The 23,258-nt window shown below is 39.1% G+C and overlaps 1 protein-coding gene across 3 annotated transcripts; it reads right to left on the bottom strand.

Annotated features, from left to right (window-relative positions):
- Positions 1–2,293: 2,293 nt before the first annotated feature.
- On the bottom strand, positions 2,294–21,811 carry LOC134458027 (leukemia inhibitory factor receptor-like). Of its 3 annotated transcripts, XM_063210109.1 has the most exons (19): positions 21,662–21,811; positions 20,826–20,954; positions 18,154–18,267; positions 16,708–16,880; positions 16,094–16,250; positions 15,393–15,650; positions 12,661–12,787; positions 12,228–12,358; positions 11,407–11,543; positions 10,973–11,135; positions 9,889–9,953; positions 8,642–8,849; positions 7,784–7,963; positions 5,680–5,778; positions 4,848–5,009; positions 4,408–4,548; positions 3,865–3,958; positions 3,375–3,435; positions 2,294–3,271 (listed from the first exon to the last, which is right to left on the bottom strand). In XM_063210109.1, exons 3-19 carry the CDS (start codon positions 18,212–18,214, stop codon positions 2,669–2,671), a joined length of 2,820 nt encoding a protein of 939 aa, XP_063066179.1. In that variant the 5' UTR covers positions 18,215–18,267; positions 20,826–20,954; positions 21,662–21,811; the 3' UTR covers positions 2,294–2,668. The 3 variants fall into 3 exon arrangements, with proteins under 3 accessions (XP_063066179.1, XP_063066178.1, XP_063066180.1); XM_063210108.1 differs by lacking the exon at positions 20,826–20,954; XM_063210110.1 differs by lacking the exons at positions 5,680–5,778; positions 20,826–20,954.
- Between the last annotated feature and the right edge of the window lie 1,447 nt (positions 21,812–23,258).

The raw sequence follows: 23,258 nt of genomic DNA on the forward strand, positions 1-23,258 counted from the left end.
AAGGGGCACTGGTGCCCCCTACAGGTGCTGTACAGTACTTGAAGATTGTATAAGATTGTGATTGTGTAGAGATTGTGTAAGATTGTGTAAGATTGTGTACCCCTAGAGTCCACCTCAATAATATCCAACCTCTCATCCTATCCTTTTGCTTATAGCCTTGTACTTTGCCATCACCCCACCACCACGGAGAAAGCTATAACATTTTCCCTTGAAACAATGTTTAGGTGGGCTCCTGCCCATTCAACATTCTGATTGCAAAGGAGAACATGATATTTGAATTGTGCTTTTGCGAGACATCAGTGACATCTTGCCTTGCATCATGAGGCCACAGGCAAAGGGAGATGGCGGAAAAAGTTAGATATTGAGTGCTATGTGATATAAGAATGACTTTGATGCAACACAGACTCTGTTAAGAAGTGACAGTTGTTTTTGTATTTGGTGCTGTACCACACAAGAAGTGCAATGTAAACATGTGAAGGGTCTTCAAAGAGCCCTCAGCTGGATTGTGGACCGTGTTCTAACAGGCTAAATCAACCATCAACATACAGCATACTTATATGCTATAAACAGTTGAGGACAATATTATTAGCCCGCACTCCTGAAATTAGACATTTCTCTTGATTTCTCAGTGACAATGACCATTATGAACCAGTACTGTTATTCTGGAAACAAAGACACTGATGGAGATAATGTTCAATGAGTTGAATTTGCATTGTTCTATCGTTACAATGAGTTTAAACAAAAAAGGGCAAACATGACAAGGACAAAATTATTAGCCCCCTGATCATTAATAGTCAATATGACGCCATTTATGAACCAAAACTGACAATAGGCACTTTGATCAGTTGTTACCTAGGTTGGCACATGCCCCACTAGGGATTTTGGCCCATTTATTCACTGCAAAGTGTTCTAGCTGGTCCAAATTGCATGGATGCTGAGCACAGTGTTTTAGTGTCCTTGAAGAACCTCTGAACGAATTTAAATGTTTACTTTGGGTTACAATGTTGTTGGAGGACCCATCAATCCAGATCCAGACCCAGACTCCCTGTGTCTGAGGCTGAATAACAGTCTAAAAACTTGATGCCCCCACCACTATGCGTAACTGTGGAAACTGCTTAGTCTCATTAGACCAAAGAAGCATTGGACACCTGCCTAGATGATTGTTATTGACCTGGCCTCACCTGGAGTTTTTATTTCAAGAAAGACAGCTGTTAGGGCTTGTCATCATATTGGGCTTTGGGGCCATCATCACAGAAGAACCCTTTTACTAAAGGCGGTGCATATCAGAGTGTTATTGAGCTTTGCCTATGAACATTTGAAAGTCAAAAATGAGTTTTGAAAGTCTCTGCTTTCATCTGATGAGATTCAATTGCACCTGCTTTGATGCATGAATTCTCCTTCTGTCAGGTGAAGAAAGGGATAGTCCTTAAAACTTTACAACATGATTTCCGCAATGGTGGTGGAAGCATCATTCTGTGGCAGCCTCAGCCACAGGAAACCTTGTTTGGGTGTACGGCACCATAAAAACAGAAGATTATGATAGAATGTGGAAGGTGACCATGCAAAAATATGCTCATAGAGGAAGCTAAGATCTTCACTGGATCTTTCAATAAGATATTAATCCAAAACTTTCATCCAAAATTGTTCAAATGTTCTTCAAGGTTACTAAAACCATGATCATTGTTCAGATCATCGTTGTTCAGATCTCAATCCTTTAGATAGTCTTTGAGGAGTGCTGAAAATGAATGTCCATCCTCTAGCCTGGTAAACCAGCGCCACCCGCTGGATGGCAAAATTTAGTCTGGTTTATCAGGCTATCCATCCTCAACATCCATGCAATTTGGACCAGGTTAACTATTTGCAATGAGAAAATCCCTGGTAGGGCATGTGCCAACATAGTTAACAACTAATCAAAGTGCCTGATGTCAGTTTTGGTTCATAAATGGCACTCTATTGACTATTAATGATAAGGGAGCTAATAATTTTGTCCTTACCATTTTTTCCCTTTTTTGTTTAAACTCATTGTGAAAATGGAAAAATCCAAATTCAACTCATTAGACATTATCTCCATCAATGTATTTGTTTCCAGAATTAGAGAAATGGTTCATAATGGTCCTTCTCACTGAGAAATCAAGAGAGATGTCTAACTTCAGGAGGGGGGGCTAATGATATCGTCCTCAACTGTACACTATTATACATATATATATATATTATAATAAGAAGATAATAATATTAAAATATTAATGACAAAACAGCAATAATAATAATAAAAATATATATATTTGCAATGCAATGCGACAGTACACAATTAACAAATGTACAAAATACACTATACCCATGCATTTTCTTGCAGAGAGAAAAAAAACATGTCCTGGATAGACTGCTGTGATCTTTTCAGTAGAATGCACTCAATTCAATGAAATCACTTCTTTAAAAATAAAACATAAAAAAAAGAATAATACTCCAAATGATCATTACATTAATTAGGCCTACATTATATTTTGCAGATATTTTTACCCAGAGTAAACTTAGAAAAAAATTAGACTCAGACTTAGACTTAGAAAAAAGACAGCAATACAGAAAATATACTCAGCATTATAAAAACTATGCAACTAATTAATCTTACCATTTATTTCAGTATTATATAGTCCATCATTTTATTTGTTTATTATTGTTCATTGTTTGTATGTTCTTGCACCAGTTCATGTAGGGCCTGGTAAGAATCGGAGCATGCTCCCAGGTCAGAGAGTGTGTTGCCCATGAAATCAAACACGTCCCCAATCAAGGGCTGTGATGAACTGACCGAGATAGGACTGTGCACCACAGCTGAAAACACATGGTCTTCACAGTCACACCTGTATTGCGGCCCCCCCGGTTGTTTTTCCTGGCAGGCATCTTGCAGTGTTTGGTAAGAATCTGAGCATGGTAAGACTTCAGTGTGTACTGGGGGAGACTGGGGGCTGTAGCACTGTGCCGTCGTCGTACATCTTGTGTTTGGCGGTTGGACACAGGAGTTTGGCGCAGGAATATTTTGGTAGGTTGCCTTGTCTGACAACGCTGCAGGTTGACCCCAGCAGCTGTCCTGCTCATTGCCAGGGGCATTAGCAAGTAAATACACCGTGTTGTCAAATGCAGCTGCACCGTCGTCAACCTCCGTGACGGGGAAAGATGAGAGAAACATCTCATCTCCAGCAGCTGGTTCTAATTTGCAAGGTCTTGTATGTTCCACATTCTCAGCAGCAATCTGAAGTAATTCACAGTTGTAGATCCCCTGCAAAAAAAAAAATCGACAACATTTTTGGATCAAATCAAACTGGTGTGCCAGTGATATTGACATTTGTGTAAAAATGCATATGTTTTATACAACGGCTTACATGGGACGTGGAGCAGTCAAGTCGAGGAGCTGGGATAGGTGGGTAAAATCTTTCTTTTAACCTGCAATCATATATAATAATGAATAGCTTGCAGAGCTGGGGACCTCAGGTGCATTTTATATCACACACGGAATGATTTGGATTACACAGCCTGTTGGTATAATTATTGTCTTAGTAGTAGTTCATACACCGCGCTCTTCCGTGTGGTGCGTCTCCAGTTGAATAACTTGGAAGGTGAAAAAGTGGATCGCACTCGGGTTCTTCTTTTCTTCTTTTTTATTTTGTATTTACATAGCAGCAGAAGTGTAGACAAACGTTTCGGCTGTTGCCTTCGTCACTGACGAAGGCAACAGCCGAAACGTTTGTCGTGACGAAGGCAACAGCTGAAACGTTTGTCTACACTTCTGCTGCTATGTGAATACAAAATAAAAAAGAAGAAAAAAAGAACCCGAGTGCGATCCACTTTTTCACCTTATAATTATTGTCTTACCATGTCCTCTTTCGGTACAGGAGAAAAGCAAATATAATAACGAGTAGGATGGCAAAGCCCAGGGAGACAATACTCTTCACAATCATCTGGTGAGCTGAACGAGAGAGAGAGAGAGAGAGAGAGAGAGAGAGAGAGAGAGAGAGAGATTAGTCGAGAACTAGTAGTGAAAGCCATCTAGTACTCTCATATATTGAAATAACAGACTACAAGGCAACTTTATGAGCAATTTTTTGGATGATAGTTCTATAAAATGTTGCATATTGTGTGTATCACTATGAACTTGTATCATCAGCAGACAACTTTCTTTAAACAATACAAGACAATCATGTTGTTTCGCATTTGGTTATTGAGATAATATGCTCAGGTCAGATATGAAGAAAGGTGCATGATGTGGCTGAGAAAAACTGGTATATGGAGAGAAGCAGGGGGGTTACAATGTGGTAATTTAAGAGGCGTAAAATGTATATGTGGTCGTAAAACTGTGGTGCTTTTTTGTTAATACGAAGACATTTAGAGAAAACAAAAAAAACGGTGTATCCATACTCTGTGAGGTGACAGTGATCTTCGTTTTGCTTGCTGGACCTTCGCCTGCAGATGTTTTTGCACTTATCGAAAACTCATAGGTGTCAGCCAGAAGACCTTCAAATTTCTCCTGCATTCTCCCCTGACGCACAGCAGTAAACCCTAAAAGATTTATTCAGTACATATCAATAAATGCATGCAACTGTTACAAAACATCCATACATATACTATAACGCGTACAGAATAATGCAAATTAATCTGAGAATGAGCACAGAACAACACAATATGCTCTTATTAAGTCGTAGTTGACTTAACCAGAGATTTGTTGAAAAATAATCATTAGCATGCTTTGTGTTATTGTTATGTTTATTCTTGTGTCTAACTTATTGGTCTAACTTATTGGTCATTTCAAATGCTGATTTTGCACAAAGTGATTATTTGATGCATTGAGAACTGATTACGTGTCTTAGGTGGTCCGATGTTTTGGTGGGAGCTGGGGTAATACTTGATGAGATATTCCTGAATGAAGCCTCTCCGGTTCTCCACCGGGATCTCGTTCCAGCTGAGCACAACATCCAGACCATCCTGCTTTGCCAGGACGCTGCCAGGGGCCTCGTTTGGGGCTGAGGGATGAGGAAGAAAATTCATATTAGTCAATAAATACTAAGGAAATATTGTAACTTAACGATGGTGAAACTATGGTAACTACTACATGCTTCATAGCTTCACCGCTAGGGGCCATGTTTGGGGCTGGGCGATAGGGAATACAAAAACAACTAAAAAGGATAAATAGTACATGCTATGCAGTGAGGGAATATACAGTGAATAGCGTATATGCTACACAGTGAATTCCGAGGAGGTTAGAAACTTAATTAATTCTCTTGGTTTGGTTTCCTTAACCCCTTAAGACACGGCATTGTAAATGAGCTGTTACCAGAATGGCAATGACCAAGTCGTAATGTATTACTAAAGGTCTCGTGCACAGTCATAGTAGTGTAGTAGGCCTACTATAGTAATTAACTTTCAATGTCTATTGCAGCGTGCCACAGGAAGTACGGCATGCATTAAGGGGCTGCAGTTCCAAAAGGTGTTCCCTGATGTTGCATAACGTTTGCAATTATATTTTTGGAGCATGTTCAGACCTTAAAAAAAAAAGGCTGAATACAATTTTTTGCATGATTGGGTAGAAAAGTTAAGGATAGCGCGTGCAATGCAGCTGCTGCATGTTGAAATTGGGAGGAACTCTCCTTTAATACAATTTAATTTGGTTATTCAAGAGAGTTCTTTCCGCACCTTCCTCTCGACCATAGCCCTCCCATGTCTCCAGCAGCTTTGGGGCATCTGATGTACAGGCGTATAGAGAAAGTGTGTATCGCACTCCATCCTTGAACCCTGAAGGGATACATCACAGCACATTACCAAAGTGTATTACTTAAAAACTTTACCAATTTCCAGCTTTACACATTATACACTAGGTGGCGCCTATGTGCTACATATAGCAGAGTCATCCATCAAATGCACTACTCTGACAGAACAGTACACCCTTTTTTGATTTTAACATATTTGCAGTATTTCCAAGTATTAAACATGGATGTGCTGCATATCTCACTTTGTTCAGTACTTGGGTTGACATTAAAGGGGCTGCAGGTAGAAAAGTTTAATTAATCACGGTCCTGAGTCAGCCGATTCTTAATTAAAGTGCTTTATAAGTACATATGATGATGATTTATTTGGTACCATAGACTTCCATTTGCTATCTTAAAGGGACACTGTGTGAGATTTTGTGTTGTTTATTTCCAGAATTCATGCAGACCATTCACTAATGTTACCTTTTTCATGAATACACCAGCATCAAATTCTAAGTATTCATTATGACTGGAAACATTGCACTTTTCATACATGAAAAGGGGGATCTTCCCCATGGTCCGCCATTTTGAATTTCCAAAAATAGCCATTTTCAGCTGCAAAAATGACTGTACTTGGACCATACTAGAAAATATTTGTTTATTACTTAGTAAACTTTCATGTGAAGATCAAATTTGGCAATAGGCAGCCCAGTTTCAATGAGCAGCATAGTTGCAGTACCTTTTTTGACCATTTCCTGCACAGTGTACCTTTAAATGTGGCTATACAGTCAAACTAAGCATTCTATGTGTTCTCATATTTCACTAGGCCTTAACTACAGGCAATCAATTTCCTGAAAGGAGGAGAGTTTCCTTTAAAGTCACTGTCTGGGTCTGGGAAGAAATAGTATAACAGAGAAACGCTGCTCATCCATAGCATTTGAAGAATTCCTATGGCAGGTTTAAAGGGGCACAATGAAGGATGACGTAGTTTGCGCGGTGCCCGTGGAATGCCTGTCTCAAAATCTACACCGTCATGTAAAAATGCTGTTAAAACAAGCTCGCTGTGAGAATTTTTTTTCATCGCAGAATGCCAGCTGTTGATACAAATCTGAATATGGTACGTAAAGCAATTTTTCGTGTGAGAAGTGTTTCCCACGACACTCGTAGCGGACCGCTCTGTCTGATGTTACATTTGGGGTTCTCTGACAGCCGACTGTGAAAGTGGTCGCGAGAGTCATTGTTCATTAACCAATGACTCAAATAAGCATCGGCTGACTGAGGACAGTGATTAGTTAAACTTTTAATCCTACATAGAGCCCCTTTAAATGTGAACATGGGAGCTGATGCTTAGAGAATCTTCTTCAGCATATCTGGAGTATTTCATTCAAGTTCATGACTTTGAACAAATTGACTAAAACAAGTTTCTCACAGCTTACACAGTTTTAGAGTATTGTGTTCTGTGCACCCAAAGGAAGGTCTTTAGACTGAAAGCTTAGCCATACAAAACATTGAAAAGGCTTAAACAATGCTTCTTAACCTGTGTCAAAGACAGCCACACCTGCCAACCCCAAATCAAAAACTACAATGCCTCTTGCTTGAGAGATCAATCAATACTTCACAACTTAACATGGGGATCAAAAAAGTGTTTTAATTTGGTTTTAACTTTGGTTATCCTTCCTGTTGGATGTGCTGCTGTGATTCTGTTGGCCTAATTGGATTATTCCCAAGTATAATTTTGACACAGACAACAAATTCTGCAGACCATCTGAAGTCTCTGGCGCCCACCCTTGGTTAAGAGCCAAATTTTGAGCTATGCAGGTACAGCACTATACAGTACATGGGTTCAAAATTTTTGTTTTCTCCTGACTGCACAAAACTAGCTGCGCACAACTCAACCTCTGATTGTTGGAAACGGCTGTCGGTCGAAAAATTAGCTGACGTGGTTCGCTGCCAGTGTCTTGCCCCTCCTCACAACATTGTGTTTACAAACACTGTGAATCCATGTATGTCAGAGCAGAGGGCTCTATTTGCATTCTTTTTTGAGGGCTCACCTGACTTGATGGTTGTGCTGTTGTGTCCAGCTGGTATCTTCTTCCACATGAGGTCACATGTGTCCTGGCTGTTTACAGGTATCCAGTCCAGTACGTATCCACAGCTGGCAGCAGCCTCTGGCCTCCAGGACAGCTCCAGACTCCCATTGCTGCCACTGAGAGCGTGCACTTCTTTCACATCTTTGCGAGATAATAGAAACCCCCCCCCCCAAAAAAAAATTAAAAAAAAAATTGCTAAATTTTGTCATTTCCTAAATTGATAAAACCATTTGAGCAGTGTTTTGTGTAATGAAAATACAGTATATAATTCGGAATTAAATTGTCCGTGTAAAAAGATAACTTCAGATTTCCTAGAGGGCAGCTTTCACCCCCTTGTATCAAATGCCACTGTAACCTCCTGGCTGAAGATACCATCAGTCACACTATCCCTGTGGGTATGGACGGGCACAGACTATTGATTGGCAGGAGTCCCAGAGTCTGGCAATATGTTTTGATTCAAAGTTGTGTAAATGTGCCTTGATCTAAAGTTGTGTCAATAAGCTTTGATTCATAGGTGTGTGAATGTGTCTTGATTCACGTTGGTTGATATGTAGGTCTGATGAAAAAGGAATGAAAGTCAACACACCAAGCTCCCGTTTCTAGTGACATTAAAATAAGAGAAACGGGAGCTTGGTGTGCGGACTTAATTTTCATTTTTCATGTGACTTTGCTAGTCCCGCACCCAAACCTTTTTGAGACGGATGTGTGTTTTTTTTCTTTGTTATTTGGTAGGTAGGTCTGACCTAACCTAATTTACATCATCTGACTGCGTTCAGCAATGTCACGCAGAGGGAGGGCGGGAGTCAGGTCAGGTCTGACCTGCTAATGGCGATGGCGATGGGAGGGTGATGATGGTAGATGGCGGTGAGGAGCCTGCAGAGTTCCGTGCGATGACGCTCACTCTTCTCTTTTCTTCGCCGCTGCTTATGATGACGCACTGCTGTGTCCGCTCTGCGGTCTTTGACGAGCCATCCCATGACAGCTCATAATCTAATATTTTCCCATGACTGTCCTTGACACTTAGCTCCTGTCAGCAGAAAAAAATAAAAGAGGGGGCCTTAGCGCCACAGCACCCCTCAAAAAGACAATTCTGAAGGAGACTTTGGTGAAATAATCCAACTGACATGTCCTACTCAAAGTCCTTAGTTGATTTTTCCATGACTTACACTTCAAAATGACGCAAATGTCATGCATAAGGGTTTTTAATTGACTGTAAAAGCTGATAAGTTTTACAACAGGCCATTAGAAGCTGTAGCCAGACAAGGGCCACCTAGTGGCTCCTTAATGTCATTACCATTCAGCAATAAGCATAAAGGAACAATGAACCCTTTTTTGATATTCACATATTTGCAGTATTCCCAAGCATTATTCATGAATGTGCATATCATTTCCTTCTCAGTGTTTTCAGTACTTAGATTTCTTGTTATCGAATTATTAGCATAGCTTAGCATATTCACTGGAAGTACAGTAAATGGGAGCATTAGCATCAAGCCACAAGTGATCAGAGGACGGGATTGAATAGCTGTTTTGCATTCTGGTGAATTTTACATTTGTTTTGAAGTAGTTTATAAGTACATTTGATGATGTTTTGTTTGCTCCCATAGGCTTGCATTGGAACGCTTAATTTGGCTATACTGTTAAACTAGGCAATGCAAACAGACAAAAAATCCTATTTGTTTTAATATTTTACTGGGACTTGTCTACACATGAGCATTTTCTTGAAATGAGGTGGACTGTTCCTAGAGAAAGCACCTGATGCATCAAATTCCAGAAAGAGGATATGAGATATAAACAAGCACACAGCAAATGTATGCAGCCTAGATAAAACAAGCATGAGAAATTAAGCATTTTTAATATATAAAATAACTCGATAATATGCATAAAAATGGATATACTGTAACTAAAGCTCTAGAAAGAAAATACACATAACTAAACTCCCTTCTGCATTCAACACTAAACTAGCTCTGCCTGAGATCTGAATTTGGCATTGCACACGCAGCATCTATTTACTAGTACTCTCAGTATATTTACTCTGCTTTGTAACATGCAAATTCTCATGCCCATACCTTCCACATCACAAAGACGCTTTTGTTGGTGTCAACGGTCGCCCACACATCCACGGGCTGTGGTCCTACAGGAAAAGGCAACAGATGTACTGTAGTTAAAATAACTATCATCAATACATGAACAACAGATCTAAAGGTACAGTAGGCCTATGTCATGATTTTAGTAGATTACGTCCAGAATTTATGCTGGTATTCTCCAATACCATCAATTTGTATTTATTCACTATGACTGTGAAAATTACACGTTTCATACATAAAAGGTGGATCTCCTCCATGTCCGCCATCTGACTTTCCAGTACTAGTCATCTAGCTGCAGATGCCATTTGCTCATGCCAGTAAATATTAGTTTATTACTTCCATTAAAAGATCACATTTTGGGAATGGGCAGCATAGCTGCAATGAGCCGCATAGTTCCATGGCCTATTCTGGACACAATCCTACATTCTCATTAGCCAGGCCACGCCCTCCTAGTGACGCAACACCTTCAGTGTTGCTTCTAGTCAGGCCAAGAGCAATGTAAATATCATTTCTGATCTCCAGAAAAAAACGGGAACTTCACCCACTTTTTTGGACACCAGTCAACAAGTACCAAACCTAGGGAGGCAGGTCAACCATTCCATTTGGGAAACGTTAATTGTTATGGTCTTGGTCAGACCAAGTCTCAAAGAGATTTGAAAGTCGATGATAATCAGACTACATTCTCATATGTCTACCTTTAACAAAAGGGGGAGATTTTGAAGCAGGATCTGTTTAGGAGATGTGTCCATGGGTGAGTTGGCTGAAGTGCATGTGCTAAAGCTTCTACAATGAAACTGATTATGACTGGCAATGGATACCAAGAGAGCCATAAAAAACATCCCAGGCCCACCTATCCACTGGGTTAAAAATCAGTCAGTACTGTAGCCTACTACAGTAAGGAATTGTTCCATGACCATGCTTTTTTGTCTTTTCTTTTTTCAATTCAATAATTAAAAATCTAAATCTAAATACTTTTTTACTGTAGATTTCTTCTTTAGACTTCGGTGGAAGTTTGGATCTCGATACATATTTGTAATTTTGAAACATATTCAATATCTGTACTCACTGTCCTCTTTGGTCACGAATGAGACCGCCTTGCTCCAATCCCCCCACTTCCAGAAGTGCTCGGCTGAAGCACAGCGCACCTTCACGGAATAGTTAGTGTATGGGTGGAGGTCCCGAATCTCCACATTGTGCAAGCCTTCTCCTGTCTCCTCAGTGTCTTCACACTGTACAATGCAATAGGAAACAGATATGGGTCTTCAAAACACCTTTGGCAAAAGCTTTGTTTTCCTTGCACATCTTTTTAAAGTGTAGGAAGTGTTTGTGGTTGCTTAGATTGACAAAAAAAAAACATTTTGCACCATCCATCTCTTGCATATCTTTCTAAAAAATCAGACATTTCAGAAACGTGCTAGAGTTAGCATTGTGTCATGTAGCGCTGCGTAGCAACCACTTGTCGAGATAACAAATTAACTTCCATTTTCTAGCAACACTCACAGCGACTTCGCCTCTGCAGAGTATTTGACATCGCATTGGTAATGCCTGAAGGTCACCAGCAGGCCAAGCCCAGTCAAGACGAGCACTTCTTGAGGTTAAATCCAAGACGTTCAGACCACGGGGGCTCTCTAAATACACTGCAGTCAGAAGAGGCCAAAGACAGCTCATCAGCGTTTGTCAAAAGTAAAAGTATGTAAATTCATGGTGCAAGTACAACACTAGCACATGATATTATATAGTTGTTACACCAGTTATTTCTTTGCACCTAATGAGGTGGATACACTTTGTTATTACTGAAAAAACTTACGGTAAAAACCTTTAAGCAAAACACACAATTTTGATCAATATCAAACAAAACGCAGAATCAGGAACAAACTGGTCTACAGTATCTGTAGTTACTTGTGTTGGAAAGGAAGGAAACTGTGTCAGGTTTTTTTGTTCTTCTACTTCTATTTTTGCCACCTACGCATTTCATCTTTATTTGTCACGTGCTTCCTTGTGCAAGCACAATTGGCAGTGAAATGGGGAATATTTATACTTATAATGTGCATCATAATTAATCACAGTGCTGTTTTTATAAGTTTTGTTGTTATAAGTTATAAATGTGCTCATAATGCACGATAGATATGGGCTTCATAGAAAGTGACTGTGTCACTGAAATGGTAAAAATAATGTCTTAATCTGTTATTTAACACTCTCAGTAATGTCATAGCAATGTTATCATGATATAGTTACGCTTTTTCAGCGAAGAAAATAGCTGACGATCCCATCTGCATCAGTCAGATGTTAAGATATGTGAGTGATACAAGTGTTTGCTTTACCTCTGTATCTGGGTTTAGTTGTATAATTGAGATGCGTTCTATTGATTTTATTTTCAGCAGTAAGTAGCAACATCACATCCTCCTGATGTGCAGATATTTTCACTGAACACTGAACTGAGTTTTCACATGACCTGAAAATATGGATATCAGTTATGAGTTATGAAATAGTTGAAAGTTGAAACTAAACCATTTTCTGTATAAAACTCTTATTGTGTGTGTGTGTGTGTGTGAATGAGAGAGAGAGAGAGAGAGAGAGAGAGAGAGAGAGAGAGAGGGAGAGAGATTATATTCAATATATTATTACATTACAATATACTGTATAATTCAACATATTCCTATATTGAAATAGTAGTAAGACTACAAAGAGAGAGAGAGAGAGAGAGAGAGAGAGAGAGAGAGAGAGAGAGAGAGAGCGTGTAATGCTGTACTGTACCTTCCATTAAGAGTATAATTGGTCTTCCGACTAGGTCCAACTAGGTTATCATCACCCTGAATCCAGGAACATTGTAAAACATTGAGATTTCTTGTCTCACATGTAAAGTTGTGAACTTCAGGAGAATCTGCCAGGACACAAAGCAAACCAGATAAGTCACTTGACACAATTCAGGCCTCATCTGCAAGTATACGGTTCATTTAAATACTTAGGGTTTTCTTTTGCCTTATCTTTTACATGTCTTAAGGTAAAAGAAAACCCTAAGTGTTTAAGTTAAACAGTTAGACATGATGAACTTAATACATATATACGGTTCATTGCCTGCTGTAGTTGGGTAGATGACGTGACGTGTACATTTTGCTGTCACAGGCTCTTAAAATTAACTACATTCATGCTTTCAAAATTGTCAATGTTTTAAATGATTAAACTAGTGTCGTTGTTGTGAAAAGGTAATGTGTAATACATCCAGAGCTTAAATAAGTATACTTAATTTTGAGTCAAATGTCACATTTGTCCTATGGTGTGACTGTCACAAGCCTGGTTCTCCATATTAACACATTTTTAAATAAATGGTCAAAGCTCATTTATCTAAACAACCCTGGCATGTTTTTCAAGGTGTCTACTTTAGCAAGTGGCAATGTTTAATTTTTTTCCTGTTTTTCTGAGACCGTATGGACTTATGAAACTTTGTCACAGAAAACAATGTCCTATGGTGTGACATCATATTTTTGGGTAATTCTGTGGATAGTTATCTATTGCTGAAGCTCCAGCGGTACATAAATTGTGACTTTAGACCCTTAAGAAGCCAATGGCAAGGGTGGATTTTAGGTTTTTCTCTGAGAGTTCTTCAATCAATCAATTACGTTTTGCTACCACAAGATGTATTAGTTTTGTAGTCCTTTGGTGTGACAGCCATAAAATACATTTTGACAATAGTGTATATATTTTCATATTTTTTTCTCATGTAGATGTATGCAAATGCATCTTACTAAAGGTGAAATTGTCTTTCAGTTGGCAACGACACGGCTTTAAATTAACTCAAAATCTCAAAAGTCCTATGGTGTGATGGTAAAAGTCCTATGGTGTGACACTTTGGAGTATCACACCAAAGGACAAACAGGTCACACCAAAGGACTAGATATCTGAGAAATAGCTTTTAAAACAACTGGTTGTACATTTTTTGTTCATTTTGTTGTTTGACTAGATAAATATTGTGTATTCAAATTACTTATTCCTTTATTGGCCATTGGAATATATACTTTAATGCATTGTTGATGAATATTTGCTGTTGATTTTAGATACTGTCAAAGGATATAAAATGTCATTAATGGTGCTTTGAAACCATAAAATAGAACGGTAACAGTGAAGGAAAGATGAGTGAGAGAGTATAGAGAGGTATAGATGAATAAAGTATGCTGTGGAGAGCTCAATATAGCATAAATGTGCTGTCCAGCTTGAGATACCAAACAGGCACTGGCCACTACACACTACAGGTTCAATGGTGTGACATTAGCATACCTGCAAAGAGGGTGAGGTGTGATGGTCATGCCAAGGTCACACTTCAGTACGAGTCTTATGAGCTCTGCAGGTTAAATTTAATGACCGCATGGCTGTCATTAGGTGTTACGATAGGCTGATAATCTATGACTTAAAGACTTATAAGCATAAAGTGTAGGTCCATATTGACTACAGCATTACATTATGATCAAAAGACAAAATAATCATGTTGATACATTTGTTTCTGGCTCAGTTTTGCATTTCTGTCCTTTAGTGTGACATGAATGTCCTACGGTGTGACATTTTTTAAACGCTCAAATATTTGTTTGAGCTTAACAATATTTTTGAAAACACTGAATATTGCATTATGGAAGACCAAATTATCAACCCTGAAATGTTAGTATAAATTCGGACAATTTTGAACATTTAAAAAGAAAGATATCCCTGTATTTCCTCGAAGGTTTCTAATAAGCTCACCTCTAATGGGAAAAAAATCCTTATATGGTTATTTCTCATTAAATTAAGACTTTAAAAAAATGCAATAAATACGAAGAGTGTAACAATGTTCATAAAACTCCATCAAGCCATTTCTACATTACTTAATATGTTTATTTCTTAACGTCACACCAAAGGACATATTTTCAGCAAATTGCGTTATCCACGTAAATAAATAATCAATTAATACACCAACATTGTGACCACTTGGATTTTTTGAAAGATGAATTGCTGCACTACATATACATATACTTTTCCCCCTCATAAACAATTTTACTGCCTATCTGTCATCTACCCAGTTATTGCAAATACAGGGTGTCCCAAAAAAGGTATACACACTTAACATCACTGTAAAATAGGGATTTATAAAAAAAAGTTCTGTAATGTTCAAAGTGTAATAGGCTTTACAGACAACAAATAATTTTCTGTCACCACCTATTCTCAAAGCAGTGTTTAAAATCTAGTGAGACCAGCAACACTCACTGAAAGTGAATGCAGCCATTGGATGCGAACGAACAAATATACCAAGGGACAGGTTATATTATATAGGCCAACCATTGTGACATGTGCGTTTTTGTCCATTTAAAAAAAATATCTGTTTTGGGGACTCTGTTTACATATAAACAAAATGCCCACACATATTTGCAAAAACATCCATATACTACGTGTAAATAGGGTCATAGACACTTTGCAGGAACAGCACACAAAGGAGTTACGGTAATGTGATGTATTTGACTCACAGCCGACGAACACATGAGTGTCGTATTGATCCCCTTCTATGACACAGGATACGGCATCGCCATAACGGCTGGAGGGCACAAGGGTCACTTCAACTATATAGGTCTGCTCCACACGGGTATAGCTCTGCACTGGACTGCGTCTGTATTCGACCTCTTTTAGCTGGGCTCCTTTTGGAATAATGCAGCAGAATTTTTTTCGACTGCCAGCTAAAACGACGTCATCTTTTGGGTAAACATCGTGACCATCTGAACCAGAACCTTGAGAGAAACAGATAAGATGATGATGATGATTATCATTATTGTCATTAGGTTTATTGCTGTTATGATGAAGAAAAATAAGAAACTATGGGTGCATTTACATGCAGGAAATATTCCGGACCAAAATAGAACATTTTAAAGCTCTTTATTTGTTCTGAATGTGGTCCGCGGGTATCCCGGGAATATTCTGGTAGCACACAAACGCTCCTCCACACATGTAAACAGAATATTCCAGAACTTGTTTTACACCAAATACTGACATATCCTATTACAGTACGATTCTATTACTATTCTACTACATATTCTACATATTATATTTGAAACGAGAAGACCCCCTTCACTCCATGTGGTAAATACTAGTAGAGTGGGACAAAATTCCCATGACAGGAAATGGGATTACTTTCCATAATAATGCAAGAGCAAGAGCAAGGCTTTTCACTGACCTTCCACCTCTTTGGGCTGTGTCCAGTCACTGATGTCGGCGCGGTGTCTGGCCCGAATCCGTACTGAGTGTGAGAGACACTGCAGGGGCAGGGGGGAGGTCCACATCCAGCTGTGAGTCCCATTTAAAGTCAGACTGGGCCTTCTCTCAACAGAGTCCTGTGAAGAAGAAGAAGAAAGAGTACACTACAAACCCCATTCCAAAACATGCTGGGACACTTAGGGTGTTTTTGTGAATGAATACAAACCAAAACGCTGTCATTTTTCAAAATGCTCAATCCGTAGTTAAGATGGCAAATTGTGCAATCAGTTATTAGAGCCAGGAGAGATTATTGTTTTGAGAGAAACGTATGCTCATTTAAAATTTGATAGGCTAGTACCATACATAACAGATCTTTAAAAGTTGGGTTGTTTCTGCTGATATGTTGTGTTTGCATAATTCTCCATCTCTCTGAATGATAATACAACAACCACAGCAGCAGCAGCAGCAGCAACAACATCAACAACAACAACAACAACACCATGAACAACAACAAGAAGAACAATAACTGTGTGTGTGTGTTTCCAGATTACAAAATGAAACTAGATTTTTCAAGAACACTATGACAAAACTCACACTGTGCACAGCATATTCCTGTCCAGTGTAGAAGACCTCGATGTCATACGTGACTTCTTCTAGCGTGCCTATTATTGAAGAGGCATCTGTCCAAAGCACTTCGATGGTCCTCTCTGTTCCATGCCGGTGAGTATCCTTCTCCAAAAGACCACGTGCAATATCCAGCTGTGGTGCTTGGAACACACAAATGTATGGTGTGGTACAGGGTAAAAACTAGTGTTGCACCGATACCATTTTTTAGCCCCGATACCGATACCCGATACCTGACTATGCAGTATCGGCCGATACCGATACCATACCGATACTACTCTGTTCGAAATTTATATACAGTATATATATAAAAAGTTATATAGGCTACTACTTGGATGTAACATCATTGCTATTATGGCTTTGTCAGGCTGCTGCCTACTCCAGTAGAACTTTTTATACTTTTAAATACCTATGATATAAAAGAACTAAGATCAAGGCTCCGTTTAACTGTAATACTAGCATCTGTAAATGGTATCGGTGCCCTATTTGTTGGTATCGGCCGATACCGATACCACCATTTTAGTGCAGTATCGGGGCCCCGGCCGATACTGGTATCGGTATTGGTGCAACACTAGTAAAAACGTCAGTGTTAATTCAACATTTACTGTAGAGAGTAGTCTGGGACCAAATACAATGTAGATCAGGGGTGGGGAACCTATGTCTCCAGGGCCATTTACGGCCCTTGAGGCCGTTTTATCCGGCCCCCAATATAATTTCAATGTTATGCAGCTTAAACTAGGACTATAACGTGCTCAACTCAAACAAAGTAAACAACTGGGTGCTCATTCCTCGAGAATATATGAATTAAAGAAAAAGCAGGACAGCACTCCAAGTTTATGTGGTTTATTGCCCGTCAGACGTTTCGGGGTCAACCTTCTTCAGTGTCGGGCAAAAGCCGACACTGAAGAAGGTTGACCCCGAAACGTCTGACGGGCAATAAACCACATAAACTTGGAGTGCTGTCCTGCTTTTTCTTTAATGTTATGCAGCTTCACATGAAATATGACATATGTTGTAAAGAAATGTTAGAAATTATATGTGCAATACACTTCAGTTATATTCAGGGGACCTAGAGAAGGTGGTGTCTGTTTTAAAGGTGTGCCTTCAATATAGGCTTAAAGTGCAGGGGGAAATCCTGCCCTTGGAGGACTTTTACGGCCCTTGGAGGAATTTGAAGTGGCCCCTCACATGAAAAAGGTTCCCCACCCCCTATCTACGTAGACGATGTTAAATTGATGATAATAAGTGTTGAATTAACACTGCATAGTTAACTGTGTAGATGAGGCTAATGTTTATTTATAATGTGTTTCAGTAGAGACATGGGACTTTCCTAACATGTCAAAAGATAATCTGATTGGCTAATGCTGTTTAAAACACACGAAATGTAATGAATTTGATATAGCCTACCACACTTACCATCCAGCACTCCTTGAATCGCTTGTATCATACATGTGGTCATCAGAACACAAGCAATCATGATTCCATTAGCCTACCGCTCAGTATAATGGTCCATACAGGCGAAGTGATGGCCTACGTAGGGGAATACATATCAAATTTGTCAGTGTGAGGTTATTGGACAAAATATAGCACAGCAGGTTACAGGTTAAATGCAGTATAATATGTGCTGTTGTTATGCAGTATTTTAGTTATTTACAGTATTGTACTGTATTGTAAGGTAGGTATAGGAGTGATTCTACAAATCGACTGCGCTTTTAAGTCCATGGATTTTATTTGCCAATTCCACTAACTATTAACTGCATCCAATGATGTTTTGGACATTAGAAAACATTTATCTTTCATATAATACAGAAAGTGTAGACATGGCATTATTTCCCTCAGCAAGAATGAATATTTAATACTGGTTTTAGGCGTTTTCATGCCGTCCCGTTTTCCAAATGTCAGATTCAGTCTTCATATTAGCATGTAAAGAAACTTGTTTTGCCCAAGACGATTGCAAATGTTGATTCACAGTAATCATCACAATATGACAAAACTGTCAGAAAGACCACTGTCCTTTCCATTATACATGAAATGTACCATTTTGTGTGTGTCCACGAAAACGGTGTTAACCTTGTCACGGTCTGAAACCCCCTCCATAAATCAGTAATGGTTTGGTCTTAGGCCATACGAATAACATCACGTGATGTCATAACCTCTTTGGCAGGATATGGGAAGACTTTTTGGTAAGTTTTGAGCTCCATCCTTCCATAATTTAATCCATTCTTTTTCATGTTCTCATAGCGGGAAAATTGCCTGTCAACTGTGTTATCAACATATTCATAAGAATCTGAATTAGAAATCACATGTAGAAAAACACAGATAAAGCATACAAATACATGAATTGATTAAGGTGTTGTGGTGGAACTTCTGAGGTCCTCAGTTAGCACAACACCATAAAAATGGCTGAAATGTCAACCGTGTTACCGTCAATGGTGTTACAATTAGCTATGATAGTCAGGGTTGCCAGATGAGGCTGATGATTTCCAGCCCAAAACATTTTCAAAACCCGCCTAGAAGCACAAAATCCCGCCCAATTCTATTGATTTCTATGGCAAAAAGTGGGCGGGTTTTTCTGATAAATGCCATTTTTACCCGCACACGGCCATCCTAAGCAGCCCAATTGTGCGGGAACCAGCCCAATCTGGCAACACTGATGACAGTGGAGGAGGAGTATGTTTTTGCCAATTTATCTCCATATTGACAGACAAACAAACTAAATAATTTGTGTTCTAGGGAGATGGGTTCGTCTGCTCTGTTTTTTTTCTCCTAAAAAAGTGCAGACTTGTTCCCCTGCACTGTTGACTGTAACACAGTTGAGTAACACGGTTGACTGTTTTGAAAGTGTTTTTGAGCTATTGATCCCTTATGTGTTGAAAAAATCATATGAACAGACACTAGGGATTATCTCTGGAGAAGGAAGTCTTGTGTAAGGAGGGCGACTAAATTCAAATCAGACGTTACAGGGATTTATAATGGAAAATGTGTCAGTCTGTATCACAGTGAATCATAAAATCCTACTTATGAAGCTCAACAATCACATTTTCTATATCAGTTGCACAGATTAATGACAACATTATTGCTAAGGGACATAAGCACTTTCAAACGTATGTTGTTTCAACTCTGTAGTATTTGTGTTTGAAATGACATGGTATTTGTCCGTAACACTGTTGACAAAATAATCAAGCAAATGTTCGCTTTCATTAGAGTATTTATCAAATGATTTAAGATTAAGTTTGGCAATTTGTTTGTTTGGAAACTTAAATATATACACTATGTAAACATCTAGGTCATTTAGTTGAAAAAAAATACTGATAATTGACATTTTGCTTTTGCCAAAAGCGTAGGGGAATTGTAGAATCACTCATAAGTAGGGCCTACAGCAGCTACAGATAACTTAAGAGAACATAATGTACGGGTAAGGGAATATAAATTAGTAGCGAATGTTCAACACAGCAATATCTAGTCAAGTCAGCTTTTATGGTCACTTTCTTCATATGCACAAAGTCAAGGAAACTTAAAGGACCAGTTCAGTCAATTTCAACATGCAGTTGTAGGCCTAATGCTTACACTACCCTGAACTTGTCAGTACCTGAGGTTTTTTTTTTCCTTCTTCAGCCTTTTCCGAGATCTTGGTCATTGTAATGGGGGCAGCGCTTTGTTTACATTTCAAAAAAACATATTTAATTATTCCTCAAAACATCCGAAAGGTTATACAACATCAGCAGACAACTAGCAAACAGCGGTACCTTTTGGGAAATATTTGGAGTAGGCCTATGTTAATTTACTTTTTTTTTTTTTTTAAACGCTCGCCCCATTAGAATAGCTCATATCTCGGAAAGGGCTTAGCCAAAAAATGTGGCATCACCGGGTACTGACAAGTCAAGGGTAGCGTGAGCAACACAACAGCATATTGAAATTGACTGAACTTGTCCTTTAAATTACATTATACAACATAGGAGCTAACAAATAGGCCTATACATGTCCTTCAATACCATCAGATGCAATAGGCCTATTACAATTGTACAGTCCTATAATTGAACAGTACAGATGCAAAACCCTATAAGTAATAATAAAAAAAATCATCTTACAAAAACAAGCTGCATTCCTGCAAATGTAGTAATTTTACAGATTTTTGCAATGTCTTCTGGTTTACTTGTCCTGTCTTGCATTTCGGTCTCTAAATGTCAGTCCTCCTGTATATGTCCTTTCATGGTAGGCTATAGAGAGAGAAACGTAATTTCCATTTCCTTGTATGACCTGTGCATATGAAGAAATTGACAATAAAAACTGACTTGACTGTGGTTGCGTCTTAATTCTTCAAAGCAAAATATGCAGACAAGAAGACATCTAGGCCTACTATAACACACCTCACTTGAAGGCTATGCACATTAATGCAGCAGTCTACAGCCATATGTAGGTTACAGCAGATGATACGTAGAAAATCAAGTTAAGTATTTCAGAGAGAACCGAACTTCAGATGTTATGAGGACAAGCGCTACACGATGTTTGCATAGCCGCGGGGTGCTCTCTTACCAATGAGAGCGCAGCAAGCCAAGTCAACCGCGCGGGCAGTGGCCAAAACGCGGAGGACAAGACAAACAAGACTTCACACCGGACGTTAGTTTTGTAGTAAAACCGGATATCAAGACACTCTTATCTGTCTATCTGAAGAGAAATAACTGCTGTGCGGTAATAAGACTGACATGTGGTAATTGTAAAGAAAACCATAGTCTATACTGGAAATGTGCTGGCGTGAAACAAACAAACTACCCCATTTCCCCCAGTGTCCAAAGCAGACCACCACCTAGGCCTACGCGCAAAACGTTTTTTCCCCCGCACAGAAGTCTTTTTTAACACGTCAAGTTTCCTTGACACACAAAAAACCCGAGACAGTAGTAGGCTACCGTTATAACGGTGATATTACCTTTCCGCGGACGCGTCGCGAACAGTTCCCAGATCATGTAGGCCTACATGCAAAAATAACAGCCTATAAACTCACACAAAAGTTACAGTAAGACCATCAAAGCGGACAAACAATCGATGGGATTGGGCTAGTGCGACTGATCTGGCTGAATGATAGAGTGGAAATGCTAAATCCATTTCGCATGAAATGTTACATCATCAGCCTGCAAGCATCATGCCACACCTCCAACTAGACACCCATTTCAATGGAAGTTGCTTGTGCTAACTCGAGTCACTTTTTTAATGCCTTTGGGGGAGGCCTGATTACCCTAATGTAAAAAAAACAAACAAAAAACAACGCACACTGTTTTAGAGCAACATGCCCCACTTTAGACTAGGGCCTAGGCTACCACTTTGGGTTGGGTGTGACTTTTGGGGAATACTTCATGATATGATATGCCAAAATATACAGTAGGCCTACAGATAAGTATCATGACTGCTATTTTGTCAGTTGCAAGACAGTCCCCTCCGGTCCTCAAAGCCGTACTACAGGTACATGGCATGCCATAAAACATTACAATGTATCCTATAATAAGTAGCCATAGAATTAGGCTGCAGCAGTGCAGTCTTAGACCAGTGATTCTCAAACTGTGGTCCGGGGACCACTAGTGGTCCGCGACGGAGCTCAGGTGGTCCACAAGGGGATTTCTACTTTTCCAAGATAAACTAGTTGTAGGCTATATTTGCAACATGTTCATGTTTTCACCACAATAAGACAGGCTTATCAATGTGAATAAATAGTAAGTGATCTGCATCAAAATTAGCAGTGTCAAATAAGCACCCGTCAACAGTCAATTCAGTTGACAGGTGATCCTGATCATTTTCGGGGGCGGACAGAGTGGTCCTCGGTCTGAAAAAGTTTGAGAACCACTGTCTTAGACTGACAGCTGACCTGTCAAATTAGGCCTATTTGTTCAAACACACTTCACATTTTGTGGGGAGATTAGCAGTTGTCACATACAGATGTAAAAATAGGTAAAACAGATAAAAAATATCAATAAGAGAAGTTTGTGTTTTAAAATATATTTCAGATATTTATTATGACAAGTAATGAAGGTCATGATGTCACAGACAAGGACACATTAAAAATTGAACATTGAACAGCAGTAACACAGTGAACATCATTCATATTGTACAAATGAAAAACATACAAGTTCTATTTGTGCACTTATTTATTTTAACCTGTTGAACAAATAGCTCTCAGTAGCTGCATGTACACACGGCATGTCTACGGCTGACTGGAGGCATCAGTGTATAATAGCTTGGTGTTGAACAGACTTCCCACATGACTTTTATTATTACCTATACCCCCCCCCCCCATCCATTTAACCACCCCCCTACCCGAACTGACATAATTATTAGTTTTATTTTTATTCATTCTAACCATCTAACCAGCTATTTTGATGCAAAAAAACATTGCAACAATACATTACTGACAACACGTATCAGTGGGATAACACTATGAATCCACTCATTTTATTGGCTTATCTCCCACACTAAAGGGTGGTTTATGCCTCGAGATCAGCGTCACTGCATCATGATGCAGTGAGCCGCGCAGT

This window comes from Engraulis encrasicolus, chromosome 11, assembly GCF_034702125.1.
Source record: "Engraulis encrasicolus isolate BLACKSEA-1 chromosome 11, IST_EnEncr_1.0, whole genome shotgun sequence".
In the NCBI taxonomy this organism is placed as follows: Eukaryota; Metazoa; Chordata; class Actinopteri; order Clupeiformes; family Engraulidae; genus Engraulis; species Engraulis encrasicolus.